At 43.2% G+C, this 21,302-nt stretch overlaps 1 protein-coding gene across 3 annotated transcripts in view; it reads right to left on the minus strand.

Annotated features, from left to right (window-relative positions):
• Positions 1 to 21,302, minus strand: part of HSD17B4 (hydroxysteroid 17-beta dehydrogenase 4) — a 61,811-nt gene that overhangs the window by 9,937 nt on the left and 30,572 nt on the right. For 2 of the 3 annotated variants that reach the window (XM_040995820.1, XM_040995887.1), the window contains 10 exons: positions 19,767 to 20,003; positions 17,161 to 17,212; positions 12,872 to 12,943; positions 10,536 to 10,643; positions 9,806 to 9,867; positions 7,589 to 7,658; positions 5,926 to 6,032; positions 4,570 to 4,656; positions 3,157 to 3,243; positions 2,178 to 2,316 (listed from right to left, as the gene is read on the minus strand). In XM_040995820.1, the coding sequence (XP_040851754.1) occupies positions 2,178 to 2,316; positions 3,157 to 3,243; positions 4,570 to 4,656; positions 5,926 to 6,032; positions 7,589 to 7,658; positions 9,806 to 9,867; positions 10,536 to 10,643; positions 12,872 to 12,943; positions 17,161 to 17,212; positions 19,767 to 20,003 (1,021 nt within the window). Of the gene's footprint in view, positions 1 to 2,177; positions 2,317 to 3,156; positions 3,244 to 4,569; positions 4,657 to 5,925; positions 6,033 to 7,588; positions 7,659 to 9,805; positions 9,872 to 10,535; positions 10,644 to 12,871; positions 12,944 to 17,160; positions 17,213 to 19,766; positions 20,004 to 21,302 lie in introns of all 3 variants that reach the window. The other variant, XM_040995736.1, reaches the window with a different exon arrangement.

A 21,302-nucleotide genomic window follows, 5' to 3' on the forward strand; every position in this document is an offset into this window, starting at 1 on the left:
CTCTGAGGGAGGACTAGATGCAAGTGAGCACGCCCAGCTCACTAAAGAGCTTGCTGAACCCTGCTGCCGTCCAGGGCGGATGGGCCAGCTCAGCCTGGCCAGGCTGCCTTCCTGCTCCTGGACACAGCACAAACAGGCCTGAAGTGAAAACAGACCCCGCCACCTGCTGAAACTCGTCTCAATAGCGCAGTCCCAGAACTTCAGATCCCTCATTTTACCCACACTAATTCAGTTTGAAAAGTCACACACACACACACACACACACACACACACACACACACACACACACACACACACAGAGTCCCTGACACTGTCCTGCCACTGACTGCACGCGGGGCAGAATCAGACTGTGGACACCTCCAGGATTTGGGTAATAGAATGGGGCTCCTGAGCCACCGAGTCAGAATCCCCAGCCTTAAACTTGCTCACGGTCAGCTGAGCAACTCCAGCAACACCAGAGCCCAGGCAAGGTGAACTGGAATGCAGAGTCCTCAAGTCTTTGTATTCTGGGTTTGGAAACCATGACATAAGCAAAACTGGGACAGCTTAAAATTTTCAAATACAAAAGACTTGGTCATTCAGTGTTTTACAAACCATTTAAACATGGCCTATGGCAGGTGAGACAAGAGGCCAAGGTATTCAAGCACCTATCCCACTCATTAACCACCAAGCTACAAAACAGAAGATGGCTATAGGTTGGCATCTAAGACCAGAAGGCAAGGGCCTAGGTCATTTCTACTGCTGCTAGCTGCTGTGATACAGCCAAAGCCTGGGGGAAAGCAAACCAGAATGAAAAACAGGCACAAAATTGAGAAAGAAATCAAGCAAGATGGGCCAGGCATGTAACTAGGAGGAAAGAGGGAAGAGCCAATTTGATCATCAGGTCAGCTAAATGAAGACAGAGGAGAAAACAAATATTACTGCTACCTTGCGGCTTTAAGTGGTCAGGACCAGGATTCCAGTATTCCCCCTTTCAAGCAAAAACATCAGGGAATAAAAACCTTCTGCCCAGGTAAGTGAAGGTGATTTTTAAATGTAAATATCTTCCTTGCTAACACTATCAGAACATGTGTCACAGACCAAGGGGAAAATCCCAGTTGGTTGCTGACCCCTGTGTGGGAGGAAGGTACCAGGTTTGAGGATGACTCACTCGCTCACTCTACAGATCCTTACAGGTGCTGGCCAACTCCCAAAGCTCCAGCATCCTCTTCTTCACTCTGTGTTTACAACTGCCGACGTAAGTGGAGGGAAGGAAGGAACGGACCAAGAAAGGATAGTAGTCACAGCTGTCAATGCACAGGTAATCTATCAAGTTGCGCCTTGATGCACTGCACTACTGTAATAATACGGGGGGAATCAGCATGGGGAAGCCCGATACCTGCAGATTTGTACGACAGAACATTACATTTTGCCTTCTTGATTTCCATGCAGAGTTTTCAAAAGGAAAAATGTCTACCAGAAAAACAAATTTGAGATACAAGGATTATATATTTTCTTCACATTTCTGTAAATCAAATTTGGTAAATATTTTTATTTTTTATATTTTATATGTATTTATATGTATTATATATTTTTATACATTTTATATATATTAAAATGTTTATATTTAACCAAAACCAACCGAATGAAACTTTAAAATGCCTTCTAGAAATAATGCAATAGATAATTACAGGAACTAGTGTTTCAGTGGATACAGATACACTTTAGTTACTCTAGATATAATTGCTTTGAAAAGGAGATTCTTAGTCATTATAGGTATTCTTCAAATGCTTCTTTACATAAATGTTTATTTATATGTAAATAAATTAAGTGGAAATATATCTGACAGAAACAAAGGCTGCTCTCTTGTAATGAGCCTGGGGAGGAAGGCAAGATGGCCTGTGTTTGGGTCCCTGCACCCATGTGGGAGACCTGGGCAGTCACAGACTCCTGGATTCAGCCCAGTACAGTCCTGGCTGATGTGGCCATTTGGGGAGTGAACCAGCAGATGGAAGACATAGCTATTTTTCTGTCTTTCAAGTAAATAAGTAAATCTTAAAATACATCTTTTTAAATGCCTTGAAAGTTATTAGTTCCCATGGCGGGGGGGAATCCACCTACCTTCAACGAGGCAGTTTTCCCCTAGAACAAGGACACCTCATGTACCTTAGCATGCTCGAGTCGGGGCTGTAACTTACTCCACGTGGCTGTAGTATCTCCGCCTTTCGTGATGTGCCATTCAAAGACTGCATTCACCTTCTTGACCACCTCGCGGCCGACATCCTTAAGGCGGCGGCCGATTTCCTCAAACACAAGGGTACTCTGAAGCTCCCCACCCTAAACAGGGAAGAGCTCATATGAAAATTCTATAGGAATGACTCAGGGGGAAAGAAACATTACAAAAGGCATGTACAATCAGAACTCTACAGAAACAGGGCAGTTAGGTCAGGTGTTTTTAACATTCATACCAGGATTTTTGCTCTGAACCTCAGTCCCCTCAGTAAGAGTAATATCAGAAATCAAAACAAGTGTATGTATACTTTTTAATAAGGATGCGGCTAGCCTACGCCCCAGCTAGCTCCAAGCAGATACTGGACAGAAACATCAACTCTGTCTATACAATGCCATGAAGCCTGCCTTTCTCCCTGGGCCTACACCTCGCGAAGGCTTTAATCTTAAATTATTCCATGGGCCTTTGTTTTTGAGCCAGTTATGAAAAGGCTTTACAATAAACAATGACAATATAATCATTACAAACTTTCAGAAGATGTAAACTTTTGTATCCAATTCTCAGCTTATTAAGAGTATAATGAAAAGATTTAATAAACATTACTCGCTGACTTATATTGGCACAGATGAGTCAAAGGTACAGGATATGTAACCTTTTCATCCATTGTTCCTCCACCATCTTTGCTTTCTGATTTCTCTGTAAGCAACTGATTTAGTTCTTTGAAAACCAGAAAATACTGTCTTTTGGATAATATTGCTGTATCTGCAAAAAAACCTTTTTAGGAATTCATGCATTGTAAAGTATTCCTTTAATTTCAAGCTGATCTGAATTAACGTCCTTCATTTCAACAACCGTGACTCAGGGATAGCTCTGAACTTCCTAACGGCGACCTTTGCTGGGACTCATACGTAAGGCAGTGTGACCTGGATAGGGTTCTCAGAACTTACCGCAGAGGGGGTCCTGGCTGATGGTGCAGAGGCTGGCACAAGGTCTACATACGCGTTTGAAATGACAATGTCACCAGTTTCTTGGACCTTATTAGCAACAGGGAAAAGAGTTTCCATAAGAATTCCAACAGAGGGACAATCTCATTGTGAAGCAAAACAAAGTTTGGGCTTTTTGTTTGTTTGCCTCATGGGATTAACTGGGATTAACTATGGCTGCAGAATTAGCTCGAGCCCTTCAACAAAGACACCTGTGAGCAAGTCTCAGCATCCCTGCCCCCCCCCCCCAGCTTCCGGAGTTCCACTGTCGCAGTCTGGGGTGCAGACAAGCCAGTGGCTTTTAAAGACTTTGTCCCACCAAACTTCAGTGTATCCCCAGTGGGAAGCCAAGGTGAGAAGTAATAAATTATTCCAAATAATAAAAGGTAGGGTACAATATCTGAGAGGATCGCAATTAGATAGGATCAGACCATAATCATGCTTTCTTTTTTGTTTGAGAGGCAAAAAGGGAACCAGAGAGACAAAGTGATTTTCCTAACCACTTGCAGCCTGTAAGAGTCAGGGTCAGGCCAGGCCCGAGCTGGGAACCCCATCTGGATCTCTCACCCGGGTAACCAGCGCCCACTGCTGCCTACCATGGTGCTGTTAGAAGGAAAGTGGAGTCAGGGGCACAGCCAGAATGGACTCAGGCATGTGACCAAGCGTATTAAAAATTGTCTTTGAAAAACAAACAATGACTGCACGTCCCTTTAGTGTTTTACTGGGTTGCTGTTAACACCCACATCCAGGAGATGTCCTTTAGACTTGGTCCTTGCCATCACACAAGCCCAAACTCTGTGCCAAACCACAGACACATTTGGGTCCTGACAGGATCCATGTGCACACGATCTTCAGAGAAAACAGAACTATCACGGACATGATTTCACTGCTCTGGAGAGTACTTAGAAATGCTAACTCAATAAAATTATTTTTTAATGTCCTTTCTGTTAGACTATGTTTTGCCAATTCTGTTTTGAAGCACTCGTAAAATGCTACAAGATCCTTCATTAAATAGTTGAATAAATCTGTCATTTCTTTATGCACATCAATCATGTCCTTACATTTGAAAGATCCCCTGTTGACAATAACTTGGTCAACTAGTTAAGCCAAAATGCGTGGCTGGTTGGATTCTCAGGACAGTGTGGCTACTGTTATGCAAACATGCAACCATTTTATTTTAAAGTAAAATGTAAAGGTGCACAAGCCATCTTATTCTCAGGAGAAAGTTCCCAGTGGTTAAATAAACATTTTCTAGGTAAAGCCTCAGCTAGTACTAATGAAAACAACAACAACAAAAACCCTAACAGGAGCAAAACCGCTTTAAAAAAGTCAGGGAGGAGGGCCAGCGGCGAGTGCTCATGTCTCGGCTGTTTGTACCTTGGTCTGGAAATGGATTCTGTTTCCCTGTTTCCACATCTCAGTTTGCAGGGTCTGTCCTGGGTACACTGGTTTTGCAAAACGAGCCTTAAGTTTAAAAGAGAAAGTTTAGAGGTTAGAAATGTTTTAAAGTAAAACTCCTCTTACCTGTAGGGAACAAAGTTAGAAGCAGAATACAAAAAATATAAAGGAGAAAACAGGTTTGATATGTTTAACTTAGTCAGAGGGTGAAAAACATGATAAAACTAGTACACAGGATAAAAACAATGTGCAAATTCTCTTCCAACAAAGTGAATAAATTGTATTTTATCTTGACTAATCAAGAACAGAAGCACCTTCGTTAGGCAGAGCTGCACAGCCACAATGCAGGAACTCTCAGCAGTGATACCAACCGTGTCTGGAAAAGAAGACCTGAGGTGGACACAGGGAAACAGTCCTGTTTCTCTCGCTGTCTGTATTTGATGTACTCTGTGCACATATTACTAGGCAATAAAATAGCTCTAATAAAAAGGCATAACAAGTCACAGTAGCAATGGTAGAGCAGGAGAACTGCACTGTGGCAGGGAACAGGGATACACAAGCTTTTAAAGATATTTGACGATGCTTTTAAACTTCTTTTAACTACACATCATTTGACTTACACTTCAGCAAACATTGTGGACACATTTTTCCTTGTTATGTATAATGGCTAAAAACTAGGGTCAACTTCCAAGTTAGAAAAAACTAAAGGTGGGCATTTGGCACAGTGATTACAGCAAGTGCCCAGGTTCAAGTCCAGCTTCCTACTCCTGTGTGCGGTGGAAGGAAGCCACAGGTGGTGGCTCCCACAGTTGGGGTCTTGCAGGCGTCTGGAGAGTGCAATTGTTTATCATTCATTTGAAGTGCGAGCACACAGAAGCAAGAAGCAGAACTGGAACTAAGGAAGCTAATATATCTACCTCTCCTCCAGTTACATTTTAAAATTTAAATACATTTCATCATCAAAGTGTTGTAGGTGTGTATCAGAGTTGAGTAGGCTTACTAGAGCTCAAATACAATTAATGCTTTCAGGCTCATTAATGCAAACCATTAAATAGTAAAAAAAAATAAATCTGAGTTTTTAATGCATAATGCTGATACATGTATGCATCTAACTGTAAAAAATCTAATTGGTTAAAATTAGAACTGTATTAAAATATGCTTCACAGTCTATATATAAAAAGTTATTTTCAGCTAAAAAATGAAAATATGCTAATTGCCAACTCGAACAATAAAAATGTGTATTGCTCCAGTACAATGTCAGTTTTACATTGATTCAATAAAACTAATGCTAAGAAAAGGAACTAATATTCAAATTATGTGGTAACATACACATACCTTAATTGCCTTGAATCTGGAGGCATCATTATCAGCAAACTGTCGTAGAACATGCCTGGCAGAAAACCCAAACGTACATAATCCATGCAGAATGGGCTTGTCAAAGCCTGAAAACAGAATTTAGGTAAAAACCGGCCCCTTTTATATTTAAAAACCAAGTGCCCCCTTCCACTGCAAGCACGGTTCAAGATGGCCCAGGCAACATCTGTGCGGACTTCAGTAACCATGTAGTGTAGACTTTGGGTTGGCAGAATGCACTGTCAGGAGGCCACGGTGGCATGTACCAAGCTTCAAAGAACAGCCTGAGAGTGAGCCGTGGGCGGAGCAGCAGAGAACCCAGAGAGGGAGGCGAGCAGCAAAGCAGTTTCTGCGGGCACCAGCTACCAAGCAGTCATGTGGACCACATCGGGCTGTTGCCTGACGCCTTGAGGACTTGCCACCCAACTCGGTGTGCACAGAGTACTAGGCTTCAGGCTCTAAGATCTAGCATCCGCCTGCCTTTGAGCTCATCACGCCACTGCCCTAGGTCTCCCTTTGGGAATAGGGATGTTTTTTCTTGTAGGCATCCCACCTCTGAAACAGGTAGCTGTTTTCAAGTCGGTAACTTGGAATGCTACCAAGACTCGTGGATGACTAGGAGTCTGCCCTGAGTCTCGAATCAGACTCTGAACTTGAAACACTCATGGATACCAGGACAAGTTAACACTTTGGCTCCAGTGGAGATACAATAAATGTCTTTATTGTGAGAGAAACACGAGTCTTGGGGACATGAGCAACACTCTATGGCTTACACATGGTTTGGATGAACCACAAGGGCTCATTCACTGAGAGCTTGGTCCTGAGTGTGTCAGAGGTGGTGAGGGGGCCTTGGCTGCAGCCCCTCCCATGCCATGGCTTTCTGTCTTGAGTATGGATCTGTCCGTCACAACCAGTTCCACCATGACAGTAGCTGCCAGGACCTGATGCCATCAGCAGGTGTTAAGTGAGCCTTTCTCACCATGAGCCTCCAAAACTGGGAGCTAAATAAACCCCTTTTTTAGTAAGACAAACCCTCAGGCAACTTACAGAAAAGACAAAAAAAAAACCCACTAACTAGTATAGCAATTACAACTAATCCAAGCACAAGTCTTTAAACCTTATTAAATCGTACTACATATTTCAAGAAGCATGACAAATATTATGTAAACAACATTTTTTCAGAATCAAAGTATGAACTAAGCAAATGAAGAAAGAGAAAGAAGAATCAAGAGATCTAGAAACACAAAGAACTCTTTTTCCTGGCTGCACTTGCAATGGTAAGGTCATCTGGGTGGCTCCAACAGCCAGGAAGGGACCTTCCCTAGCGTTTCAGCTCCTTGTCAGAGTCTCCTCCGGGGACCCTGGCCTTCAACACATCTCGGCTCCCAGCCTCATGCCGCCGCCCCACTCCTCGCCCAGACCTTGCAGTGGCAGGAGCTTCCCTCCACCACAGCCTGAGTTTCAAGTTCATGGTGTCTGCAGTACTGCTTCCTACCCCTCTGTATCCTCTGCCAAAATGTTGTAAGGAGAAGGCTGGTTCTTAATCCATTATCTGATGAGCAGTTCCAAGCGGCACTGTCTCAAAGCAGCTCGTTCAGGTAACTGAGCTCACTGACTTCGTTAATCAGTATTGTTAACAACTCACCTGCAAGGCTGGCAATGTTAGGATCAATATGTAGGGGATTCCAGTCTCCACTGAGGCGGTACAAAGCAGCCTGTACAGAAAGAACCAACAGGTGTAACCAGTGCTCAGCATTTGCTAAATGTAAATTGGGAAACTGACCCAGTTATTATTTCAGAATATGCCAAATATTCCTAATTGAGGCTCTGATTTAAAACAATTAAGCTTCTCACAAAGAAGATTTTTATAAATTAAATGTGGGGTTTTTTGCTCTCTTTTTTTTCATAACTGGCCAGTGAAATCAAGGAGTATGCAACACAATCAAATAAAGGGAAAGAGAACCCAAAGTTCCAGTTCCACCTGGGTGTAACACTGTCCCCAGTGCCCACAGAGACAACGTCAAAAGAATCCATCCACTCACTGAAATACAACGAAGCCCCAGGAGAGTGCTCATGGCCCCTTCTGAACAAGCTAACTTAAGCCAACGTTGTTAATGGGCTGTTTTACATGGACGCCTGCAGCATAATACTAGACACAGAAACATCAGCATTCAGTCATGAACACACTAAGCCCTGCCAGCAGAGCAACAGCTTGCTGTCAGGACGGCATTCCCGCTCGGCTCAGCTCCCTCCGCTGCCATGCACCTAGCTGAGGCAGGATTAGCGGAGGTCTGTGGATAACAACGTCAGAGAGATGACCACACCTTCTGCCAAGTAAACTGTGTGTTGGTCGGGTGGGCCCGAGCGGACTTCTCAGTACTGAAGGAGAGAAACAGCAGCTAATGCATCTGTTTCAGCAACTTGACCCTTCTGTGTCTGTCTCAAGACTTCCCTTTCTCATCAGTTGCTGAACTCTTATAATATTCTAAGACGGGCCGTGTTGGCTTATCTGACTTTTAAATGGCTGATTTTAAAATTACTTTCAAGTTATTGGTTAAATACTTATAGCAAGTTTGATTTCTAAAAATAACATAAGGAACCTTTATCTTGAACATGTTTTACACAATTCTAATAAGCTCTTTTTCCCATCACCCCACATGTTCTATAATTATTTACTTTCCCATGACTTCTAAACCTAACTGAATTTAATCAACACCTACTGAATACTAGTGACTTGGCAAGCTTCCGTGTAAGACTGGGGTGGGGGGAGGGATTAAATGGTAGTTTATTTCCACTACTCTGCAGAGTGATGAATGCTGTAAGTTCTGCTCCTCTCCTCTCCCCACACTGTCCCTGCCGGCAGCCTGGGCTGAGGCAATGTCCCACAGCGACGCAGTGCAGCACAGCTCCTTTCCTCTGGCCCTTCCACATCCCTTCCCTAACGAGGCCCCCTCTCTGCAGGTCTGGGCACACAGTCTCGCAGCCAGTCACTCGTGGGCTACAACAGTGGCTCTAGTGGTTTTGTTCTACATCTTGAGTATGCCAGGGTCCATTTCCATCCCTGCACAAGGTATCTGTAATACTGATGTGTATTTCCTACAGCAGCAGTCCAGTTTCAGACAGCAAGCAAGGCCCCTGAAGTTGACGCCAACTCTTAAATGCATTGTTTTCAAAGGCATACTACCTAGCTCTCGTCACATTATGAAATGACGTACAAGTAGTCAAGCCCTGCTACCAGGTGATGAGTGCCCATTATCTATACAAAAAATATTTGTTAGTTTAAAAGCTGTCCTTTATCACACAGCAGAATAGTAAACTTGGCCAGAAACCAACCAAGAGTTCTCATCCTGTGCGAAAAACAATGAAAGAAAGTCCTTCCCTCTGTGCAGAAAGTCAAACCATGGAAATCATTCTGTTGTTCTTATGTAAACAGATACATTTCATTATTTCAGGGTAATCTAACGATATTAAGAAAGCTTTTGCTGGGTTTCCTGGATCACAAAATCACAAACCTCTGCTGCCTTTTGGAACTCTAGGAAAACTAATTTCTCTGTTAGAATCCATGTAAATACAAGTATGAGGACACTCAGGACAAACTACCATGAGACAGAGGCTGGAAAACATTTAAAAGCAGAAGCCAATCTGAGTTAGAACAGAAGAAAATATACTTCCCCTCTGACCTGTAGCATGTAGAAAAAGCAGAATTCCCAAACCCAACCTTACTTCTTTCTGGTCCGTGGGATAATGCTGTTATCTGCAAGGAAACATTTAGTCCTGCAGATTCTAAGGTATTGATCAAAATTATAAATTAAAGGTGTCAACAGCCAGGAGGACTAGCCACCTTTCAAGATCACAGCCTTACCTGATTAAGGGAGGTGGTATCTGTGAGCACACTATCGGGAGGTCTCTTAGGTAAGGCGACAGCTTCCTGTGTTCAAAGACAGGACAGTCAACCAAGTGGGAAGCACTGTTGCTGCATTTGATGAACCATCATGTTTCAATATAATAAACTTTGCAAAGTGAAGAGTTTTCTAAAAAATATTTTATGTTTAGGATACATGATATCTAAAATATCCACTTAGCTTCTTACAGACTGATTTTCCTTAAGTTAACCCCTTCTGAGAAAATTTTATTTTTAGCTTACAAATAAAAACTGGAGACAAGCCAAAACAAAATCTGTATAAAAAATATACTTTTAGATTTTCAGAACTACAGAATAAGTAAATGCTTTACATATGAGAAATGCTTAACATTTCATGAATGAAAATTTTAATGTATGCAACAATCATTTGTTTTAGGTTTTTGTAAAAACCTTTGGGTGCTACAAAAATTACATGAAAATCAAGTAATAACTATTCTCAAAGATCTCAGATACATTCTGCTTGAGCCACATCTCTCTCCTCTCTCTATATATATGTATATATACACACAAAATTATTACTAATAAAATATATAAACATAAACAGCACTTCAAACCCCAAAAAATATTCTAATCCCATGGCATGAGGATTACTGAGTCTCTATGGTGACTCAGTAAGACCAGAATACACCAAAGAACCCATAACTCAGGTATTCATCTATAAAGCATTGGCCCACCTTGACTTTGTTTGATGTCCGTTTTCCACCAAAGCCTCCAGAGCCAACAGCGAAAATGGAAAACTGATTATAGCAGATAAGTTCTTTTCCAGAATAAGAATAGACTGAAACACAGAAGAAAAAAGATAGTAGGAGTTACTATCAAAAATTACAAAGAATTAACTAAGGTATGTTCTAGAATTCCTTTAAAGGCTTCAAAGCAGAATCCAGTTACTGAAAGGTTCTACAATTTACAGATGGCAGTCTGGATTACCAAGCAGAACCATCTGAATGCATTGACCACCGGTTTCTGAGAGGAGCGGCTTCATTAATCCTGCCGTAACTGCCGAACAGCAGTCTCACAGCACTTCTTAAACCTCCCTGACTGCCACTCAAATTCTCAATCTTCCCAGCTCAGATTCTAAACAATTTCTCTAAAAACTGTAGGTAAGTACACTCAAACTTCAACATTCTGCCAAAGCAGGATGGGTGAGAGAGAAGGGATAAGCCACCTTAGGGCAGGACCACAGATGCTGTGTTAGCAGCCATTCCAATGGCCCAAAGGTTGTTAAGTGAATCCGTGAATCAGTGAATAAATGCCCTGGGTTTACACAGCTGTTCTTGTCCCCTGCCTCATTCTCTAGTTACAGTTTTACACATAGCTCTAGAACAGGAGTACAGTTTGAATTACATGCTAAAGAAAAAGGAAAAGCATGGCAATTTGTATTTAAATAAGATTTTTATCTTTACTGCATAGGTAATTGGATCCTAGCTTCATCTACACCTCATTTTATTAATATCTTCAATAACCATCATATACTACGACCCATTACCAAGTCTGAGCTGACTGAGTAACAGATCAAGACTAGTAATAAAAGTGAAGTGACTGCAGTACTTTCATTTTCTGTTATGTTAATTTAGTACAATGTTGAGATTAGAAGATGGCCAGAAATGGAGCCACTGGCACCCAGGACCTGGGCTGCAGCAGGAAAACTTAAACACAGGAGGGAAGAGGGGACGAGAAAGGAGAGACAGTATATACAGAATATTTAACAGTATCCAAAATAGTCTCGATACTTGAAGTAAAAATAAGGCAAGCATCCAACACAGCACCCAGGGTACAGAAGAACACGGGTTCAACTCGGGATCCTGTGGCTTTGCGGCGGTGCAGAGACCAGGCTGAGAATTCTAATCTCTTCTCAGGTAGCAGCACGTGGCAAGGTGCTCTGACAATGGTCGCAGCGCCTGTGTGCCAGGTGGACTGTGTTGCTCAGCTGGGAGGCTCAGCAGGCTCAGCGTATTGCATGTGCTTCTGACTTCAGCTACTTTCAACACGTAGTACGCTGATGAACCCCAGTGTGAACTGAAGGGCACTTACGGCATCCCCTCCACACTGTCAATGCAGACAACAAAGCTACGGTCGAACATTACACTCCCCATTGTTCTTAACTTCCAAACGTTTGCACAGTGTCTATTTTTTATGCTAATTTAAAGTAAGTAAATTTAAGCACTGTTTTTCTAGCTTGCTTTATTTCCAACTGTTATCAAACAAGTAAAATCTCTCTCCTTCCCACTGTAGACAAAACGTGGCTATGGCCTTTGAATCACACTAAGAGACCCACGTGCTAAACTGCAGAAGTCTAAGAGCTTAACTACAAGAGTGATTCTCTGAGCAAACAGATTTCAATTTCCAAATAGCTGAGATAGAACAGACTATAATTGTGCGAAACAGGGCTAAAAATTACATCCCCTGCTCATCACACTGTCCAGCAGGGACAACTCTGATTTCTGCACAAGCCTCATTTCCCACCTCTGTTCCTTCATTATGCGTTGACGTAAAGATGTATTTTTTTTATTTGAAAGGCAGAGTTGTAGCAAGAGAAAGGTAGTCAGAATAGATAAGAGAAAGAGATGGATCTTCCACCTGGGCTCACTCCCCAAATGGTCACAATAGCCAGAGCTAGGCCAGTCCGAAATTGGGAGCTAGGAGCTTCTTCCAGGTCCCCCATGTTGGTGCAGGAGCCCACACACTTGGCCATCCCCTGGTGCTGCACTCCCAGGTCATTACCAGGGAGCCAGACTGGAAGCAGAGCAGCCAGAACTCAAACCAGTGCCCACTTGGGAACCTGGCACCACAGCAAGAGGCTTAACTTGCTAAGACGTGGCACCAAGCCGGGTTCTATTCTGATTGAAATCCACTAAAGGTCTCCCCCCATTCCCAACCCAGTCTGTTTCATTCTTCCCCTCCTTTCTGGTTTTTCATAAAGAACTCTGAGAAAGTTTTAAAATACTTATCTTGCCTTCTTAAAAATTGAAAATACAACATTTTTTCTAAGAACTATAATTGAGTTACCATCCACAAGAATGAGGACACCAGATCCTTTATCAAGGATATCAGCAACAACTGCTTCACATCTCAACGTTCCTAAAATGAAAGGTAACACACATGAACAAACTGTTGCAAGAGATTGTAAATTGTTACATCAAGACATGAGAAAATTTAGTTTGTCAGGCTTTCAGACAAACTAGAAGACCAAGCTTTCAAATCATTTTCCTAAATTCACCAGAAAAAATAATTTAACATTGAAAACTACCAGGAAAACAGAATCACTAAATTTTTTAAATTACTATTTCTGCTAGAGTTTCTAAAAATTGCATTTTCAGTCTCAATGATTCCTCTTGGCCTCCCTCACTTTTTGATTTAACAAAGTCTGCTGAAAACCCTAATCACAGCATGACCCCTTTCCTTTTCTAGCCTGGGTTCCCTACTTCCAGCAAGACACTGGTTCTCACCCCTTTGTTCCTCGATGGGTCCTCTTTCCCAGACTGCATCACGGCGGGGTGAGCTCAGCATCTTCTGAGGACCTGCCTGCCCTCCTGTCCTCGGAATGCAACTTCAGCACTCTCCCCCAGCTGCCAGCCAAAGCCTCAAGCATTGTTCTAACACCAAAACACGAGGTAAGCCCATGGCAAGACATGCATATGTACACACGCCAAAGCTAAAGTATATCAGAAACTTTTAAAGTCATCCTTTTGTGAAAATAGTCAGTTATTTTAGATGAGAGGAGCTGAACATCTTCTCATTTTGATTATTCATATCCCTTTATCTGTTTTCCTAACAAACAGTCTTTGTACTTTCTTTTGCTAAACTATTTTGTAGAGCCATTAAGTTCTTACCTATAGGTTAAAAATGTTATCTAAAAAATATTTTTTAAAAACCATGGCTCCTTGGCTGGGCTGAAACATCCAAAAGCAAGGACCAGTTTGGGTTGAAGGCCAGTCAGGAAAAGCCACTGTTCCTGCTATGACAGGAGGTGGACTAAGTAGGGCTGGCTCGTGGACCCACTGGTAAGCGTGAAACCTGGCACTGGGAGAAGTTCTGATGGAGGAGCCTGGGCAACTCCTCTGGCAGGACACAGACCCGACAGGTAAGTGCAAGAAACATGATAGGAAACAGCCCAGAACAGGCCATGGAAAGTTACCCACTGGCATACAATTGGCAGGGATCGGGGGAAGACCAGGCTGAATCTGTCCACGTCATCCACTGGCAAATCCAAGCACCAGAACAGTGTGGGTCGAGCCAGGTTCGGTCGCAACAAAGACTAGTGCACAATATGGAATGCCAAGGTGAGGTGGCCTGTACTGGATGTGACCGCAGCACACAACCAGCAAGTATGAGAACAAGGAAGGGAGGGGGCAGAGCCAGCAGGGGAACAAGGGGTGGTTCCTTTGCCGGACAGCTACTCCCATTGGAGAGTGTGGACTGGGATGGGGGCACACCAGACTAGGCAGGGCTACAACACCTGTACGCCTCATGCGGACTAGATCAGGGACAAGCCAGGCTGGGCTGATTATTCAAACTAGTGCAAACAAAATTACAGTGGGTGAGGGTTGTTTGGGCTTAGCCACAGCATCAGCTGGCAGAAGCTGGCACTGGGGGTTAGTTCTGTCAAGTCAAACCACAGAACTCTCTGGAAAGTGCATAATCTGGGAGTGGGAGAGGCCTGGGAGGGAAATAGTGGGCTCCTCCCTCTTGCGTTACCACTTCCACAGGAGGGCAAAAAACTAGGACAGGGGCTTGGGTGGAATAGGGTGTGGGACAGACTGGACTACTGCTACACATACTGGCAAACCAGGGTAGGGGGCGGGCATGGTGGGGGTTACTGTGGGTCACTCCAACTAGGCTGAAGCTCCCACTGGTTTATTTGAGGGCCGAGAATGCGCTGTTCAGAAACAGGCTGGACTGCAACACCCATTGGTTCCAGTGGAAGTCGGGGCCAAAAACAGAACCAACCCAGCAATTGCAACCACCAGCTGATCAGGGCGATGGACTGTGCCGGGCCCTATACTTGCTAGCACATACAAGAATCTGGTTTGAGAACACCTCAGACAAAGTTTCTTTGGAGATCTCCCCAATCAAAATGCCAGACTCAGAACCCTAACCAAGAAAAGACAGAAGACAGAACAAGTCAATCAACCATCTCAGCTGTATGTTGGCAGCGAAATACGGGACAAACAGAGACTCTATGATGGACTATGTCAATCAGTGGATTCTTGAACGACCTCATAGTGCTTGGAGTGGCAAGATTGGCAGTGATTCATAACTGTTGAAATATCAAACCACCTGAGCAAGAACCTCAGAGCATACCCTACATCCGGGACCTGGGGAGGGTGGGAAATTGGGTGGGCCTTCTCCCTTAATACCCCCCTTTAAACATGAAGGAAACAATATGGAAAAAATAATAGTCTTATCCACTTTCCTATAGCCCTTGAACCTTTTTACCCTAATTGACTATGTAAAGATTGTCAAAATATAATTTAAAAAATGCAAAAAAATAAAATAAAATACTTAGGCAAAAAAAAAAAAGAAAAACCATGGCTCCCTCCTTTTCTATTTTGTAAATTTGGCAAAATTACATTGCCATAATGCCTGATCAAAAACTTGTATTTGTACTAATATTTGATGTGTATTAATATTCTATGTGTACTAATATTTGACTCATAGATGCCTTGTGAGAATTGAGATTGGAAATGTTACTGACTACTTTCTGATGAAATATTATTTTGGACTAATAACAGCAATCACCTTCCAAAGGAAATGAGTCCGCTACAGAAAGTCAAACAAACACAAACTCCGACTCTTACACTGCTCATCCTGGGCCACATCACATTCTACCTCATGAAGCAAACAAACTGCTGCTGTCAGCTCCTTTCCCTCCATGTGATGGCCATCTGTAACCACGACCAGGGGACAGTGCCACTGCAGCTGGCAAATGAGCCGTCAGGGGACGTGGACATCCACCTGCTGCTGGACACCACGTCTCAGCAATGGGTATGTATGACAGAAAGATTAGCAACAAAGCCAGACCCTGGGTTTTCTGTAGCTTAGAAAGGGTTCCAAAGCACATATTCACATTCACTACAGAATAAACTTAAAAATTATACACATAAAAAAAGGCAAAGACCCTACTGGAGAAAAATCATTCATGAAAAACATAACTGTAAAGGGAAATTAAGTATTTTACATAATTTCCTGCTCATCTCACTTTTAACCATTTTAGAATCCACATCTGATCTCTTTTTCCTCTCTCTCCCTCTCCATAATTCCAAATTCTGACAGGGAGCAACCTCCCTTGAGCATTTCAACTTGATTATAACAGTGGTTCCCAAGGAGCCTGCTATCTACTGCTTCTGCATCAGGCAGGGTGCTGCCACCACACCCACACCCATGCACACAGTCACAGGCCGACGCTGCAGAGATCTTTGAAATCTGATTAAGAGAAAAGCTAACCATAATATGAGTAATAAGGCAGTCAAGTTAGAAAATTCTGATACCCAATCCTGTGCCTGGCAAATGGTAAAAAGCCAGCAGTCTTCAGATGAACAAACACCACAAACCATGCACTGTCTCAGATAACAAGAATTGCTGGGAAACTCATCCCATGATACTCAGTAAGAAAAAGCCATTCAGCTTCAAGCATAAATGCCTTGTACACTTTTTAGTAAAATGAAAAGGCCTAAGGGGAAACAAAAGGATCCCAGCTACTTGCTGAGCACTACATTTTATCATCTGAGAGGATAAATGCTTTTTCTGTACTTTATCACCCTATAAGACCAGTACGTATACAACTAGACAACAACCTGACATCCTAGGACAGAAACCAAAACAAATACATCATATTACAGTGAAAGACCGAAAACGGAAGCTCTTCCTGGCAAGAGTACGAACAAAAGAAGAACCTGCAAATGATTATTCCAGCAGAGAGCTTCCTTTTCCCTGAGAGGGGTGGGAGGAAGTAAACACAGGAAGCTCTCGAACAGTGCTTGCTCTATGACAGTCAGTACCAAGACAAGTACTGAGAAGAGAATGCAAAACTGTGTCACAGGAATCTTAATACAATCTCCAAGCTTCAACGTGCATGTTAGTTTGTTAATCACGCAGACTGCAACAGATATAAGTTGGTATTATGAAGTAACTTACTGCCTGATATTAAATGATGTACTGTTCCGGAAACTTCAAGTTTCAGATGACATTAATCTACTTCAGCGGTCTGCGACCGTCAGTTACTGTATGTGAGCTTCCTGCACTGACACTCAGGAAGGTTGATCAGAAAATACGGAGTGAGGGTAGCAAGTACTCACCTGACGTGGGAAGTGGCTTATATAACTCCAAGTACTGTTCCCCATGAAGAACCTATGTTAAAGTAAGCAAAACTGTGTTAGCAAACATTTTTGTTCCAGGTGGATATCGCTACCCAAGTGTCCTCTATGTGCACACGTGAGCACTCTGCTTATCCACCTTGGCCTGTCCTCTGCTTCGGACTAGTCAGCCCAGTGGCAGCTCTCAGAGCAGCAAACAGATCTGTACTCTTCCTTGGCATTCAGACATCCTTGTTGACTGGCAATTATAAATTATTTGCCAATACAGCAATAAACTAGGCTGTCTTTCCAGTGCTTCAAATAGTGCTGGAACCCAGTGGGCATCCAAATGAACAAACACGGCACGTTATTTCAGGTCAAACATTCCAAATGGAAATGACAACTAAAACTCAAAGAGAAACCTTACAAATATAGTCAAAAACAGAACAGTTAATGTCAACACTGCCTTTGTAGCTTGCACATTATCCACAGAATACATACTAAGGACACTGCACAACTTAACATGCTATGAACGCTAAGGATCAACTAAGTATACACTAAGCAAACAGAACATGGATACACCCAAAGACACTGCACAGCAGTGGGCCCACCCCCAGTCTTCTGATGCCGGAAGCGGCAGACGGGAGGGCACTGGTGGGAAGGCACAGGAGGCAGCACCTCACTGTGTCCCACGGCTCGGAAACTCTGGACTGCAAAGGAAGACAGTCAGGCACGCAGGTGGCTGTCCTTCCCAGCCGAAGGCGAGCCGGCACCCTTCTGATGTGCACTGCTGAAGCGTTTGTCCTAACGTGTCTACATCAGATCACCCCACTAGTACAGCACTGCCCAGCAACCGCCGTGGTGACCGAAACAGCAATACGCACAGCACATAATTCTGTTTCCTCCTCCCAAACTTGAACCAGACCAGCTTCCTGTGACCCAGAGCTGCCACAGGCTCCTCAAGCCAGTCACAGATATGAGCTCCCAGTTCTAAGATCTGACAATTATTGCCATGCTTACAACTTTTCTGTTATGCCAAGAAACAAATTACAACCTACCTCATAGCGGCTAGCACATGCTCACCCCTTTTTAGTTAATTATTTAATCTCATTACAAATGGAATTTATTTTTACAATTTTTATTAACAGATAACCACACCTGCCTTCCTTCTTCCCTCCCTCAAAGCCCCTTTATTCCTTTCTTTCATATTTTTGCTATATTTGTATTTCATATACAATTTTTTTAGATTTTTACTTATTTTTATTGGAAAGGCAGATATACAGAGAGGAAGAGCTTCCATCCAATCATTCACTCCCCAAGTGGCCAACATGGCTGGAGCCGAGCATATCCGAAGCCAGGAGCCAGGAGCCTCTTCCGGGTCTCCCACGCAGGTGCAGGGTCCCAAAGCTTTGGGCCGTCCTCGACTGCTTTCCCAGGCCACAAGCAGGGAGCTGGATGGGAAGCAGGGCTGCTGGAATTAGAACTGGTGCCCATATGGGATCCATGTGCACGTTCAAAGTGAGGACCTAGCCACTAGGCTATTGCGCCGGACCCCATATACAGTTATAAAGCATCTTGATACTAGCCACCAGACCCTCCCTCCCTCACACCATCCCATTTCTTTTCTTACTTGTCTTTTACTTTTATAATGACATACTCTAAATTGCCTTTGCAACCACAAGTTTAGCCCTCTAATACATAAAGAATTTGGGCTGAAAATAACCACTGAATGTTAAAATGTCGATTTTGCTCATATCCCTCTCTTCCAAGAATATTTTCCTCATCTGACTTCTCAGGCCATTGGATGTCTACGTGCTAACTCCTCTACAAACTGCAGGTGGCCAGACATGGGCCTCTTCTCTACTCACCCTCACACTAGGTCACAGGATCAGTGTGGTCCTTTCACACTACCTTACCCCTCCTTTGACCACTACACAATCACAGATTCAACTGCCCACCTCACATTTACACGTGAATGGACAACAGGCACCTCACACCCAACCCTGATCACCCAACTTAAATTAGGTAGACACACACACGCACACTTCAAAAACTTAGAGGAAAAGAAAAGCAGAATTAAAAGGTATTTATTCTTAGGCCTGGCACGGTGGCGCAGTGGTTAAGGTCCTCGCCTTGCATGCCCGGGATCCCATATGGGCACCAGTTTTAATCCCGGCAGCCCTGCTTCCCTTCCAGCTCCCTGCCTGTGGCCCAGGAAAGCAGCCGAGGACGGCCCAAAGCCTTGGGACCCTGCACCCGCCTGGGAGACCTGGAAGAGGCTCCTGGCTTCGGATCGGCATAGTATCCGCCCGTTGCGCTCACTTGGGGAGTAAATCATCGGACAGAAGATCTTCCTCTCTGTCTCTCCTCTCTGTGTATCCGCCTATCCAATAAAAATAAATCTTTAAAACAAAAAAGGTATTTATTCTGGTATAAAATTTATCTACGCATGTTTGTAATATGCATTTTCCATGGACTTCATGAAAACTCTTTATCCATAGATTTCAAAACAATTCTGCACCAAAATAAACTTGTTCCCACGTGCTGTCCCCACTCTTTTTGAAAGGTGCTTGAATAAAGATGCAGACTTGGACATGCACTAGACCCACCTTTGCAAAATTGATTGAGATCCCGGGCACATCTGCCAGTTCTCCATTTATCATTGACTTCTGCGCTACGATGACTCCAAAGGTAGGCAAGCAGGAGAAATCAGAACTTCCTTCGTAAATAAATTTGAAATCCTTTGGGTCCTTGACCGATGCTCCCACTCCAAGAGCATACATGATGGTCTCCAGTTTTGAGTAGGTAGCGGAGAAGGAAGGGAACTTGTGGCCGACAGCTCCAGCCTGCAGGGCAGTTGTGAGAGAAACACAGGGAGAGGGGCTTCACTGATAGTTTTGTCAAATCTTTCACATTTTACATTTACACAAACTTTTCAACTAGGCATAACTACTTTTATGCCTAGTTTTGCCTTTGAGAGGGTATGAACAGGATGAGCATGCATCTTTTATTTATTTAATGTTTAAACAGAAGTCAACCACGTAACGTACGCAAGAGTCCTGCTTAACAGACAGTGTGCGTCATTTTCCGTGTTCCTATCTCTGATGAGGGCAGCTCTGCAGAATTCAGCACCTATCCACCAGCCCAAACTCCAACCAAATAAATGTGTTCTCGGATGTGCAAAACACTGCTGAATGCCTATCAATGTTTTCAGATAACTTGACAATCCAGCTGAAGTTCCTCCCAATGAATGACCTTTGTCTAACCAGATCTTGCACTTGCGCATTGGTGACGAGACACCTTGCTAATGTGTTCAACATGTATTAAATGAACAACATCCAGCTTTCCAATCACGTTTTATCCTAAACCACGAGTCCAATACCAGGGCGAGGGGCACTTTTACATTTTCCAAGGGAAGGTTAAGAACACAAATCAAGAATAAGAAGTGGCGGAAGGAGCCCAAGAAACCTCACCACTAACTGTGTGGTCCCTTAGCAGCATGTCTGCTGACCCCTGCTCCAGAGTCAAGTCATGCATACACTGACCACATTCTCGGTCTTAAAATCACATTTCCTAGTCCTCTTGCCCCCTAGGCCTGCCCCAAGTCACAACACACCAGCCTCCAACACTACCAAGGACTTGTTTCTTGCCATTTTCTCACAATTTTCTTTAAGATAGACTATGTATGGAAGACAGTAAATAGACAAATTTCATAAGAGCTATAGCCACAATTTAATTAGCATTTCTGACATAATGGAAGCTTTTCACTTGTACTCATGCTGAAACATTCCCCAAAAAAGCAATTCTGTTGAAGCTTTCCCTCAGAATAAATGGAGGGGACACTAAAATATCTTTTCCTACAACGTTAGAAAAACAGTGACTAGAGTAGGATTATCAATGAGAGTCAAAGAAAAAAATGACATATGTAAAGACAAGGAAGCTGTCTACCTTTAATATTTTTAGTTTATATTCCTCGTGTTTTAAAAACTTTAGTCACTCATTTGATACACTAATAGCTTAAAAGGAGTAATTCTTTGCATGCAAAAAAAGCAGCTTCAAAGCTGTGGAGATCCCAGTGTTGTTCTGGCAAAGGGCACCCTCAGTACAGACGCATGAAGTCTTGTGCAACAGGTGGTGGTGGGGGG

This window comes from Ochotona curzoniae, unplaced genomic scaffold (genome assembly GCF_017591425.1).
Source record: "Ochotona curzoniae isolate NIBS_2020 unplaced genomic scaffold, NIBS_Ocur_1.0 contig_1, whole genome shotgun sequence".
NCBI lineage: Eukaryota > Metazoa > Chordata > Mammalia > Lagomorpha > Ochotonidae > Ochotona > Ochotona curzoniae.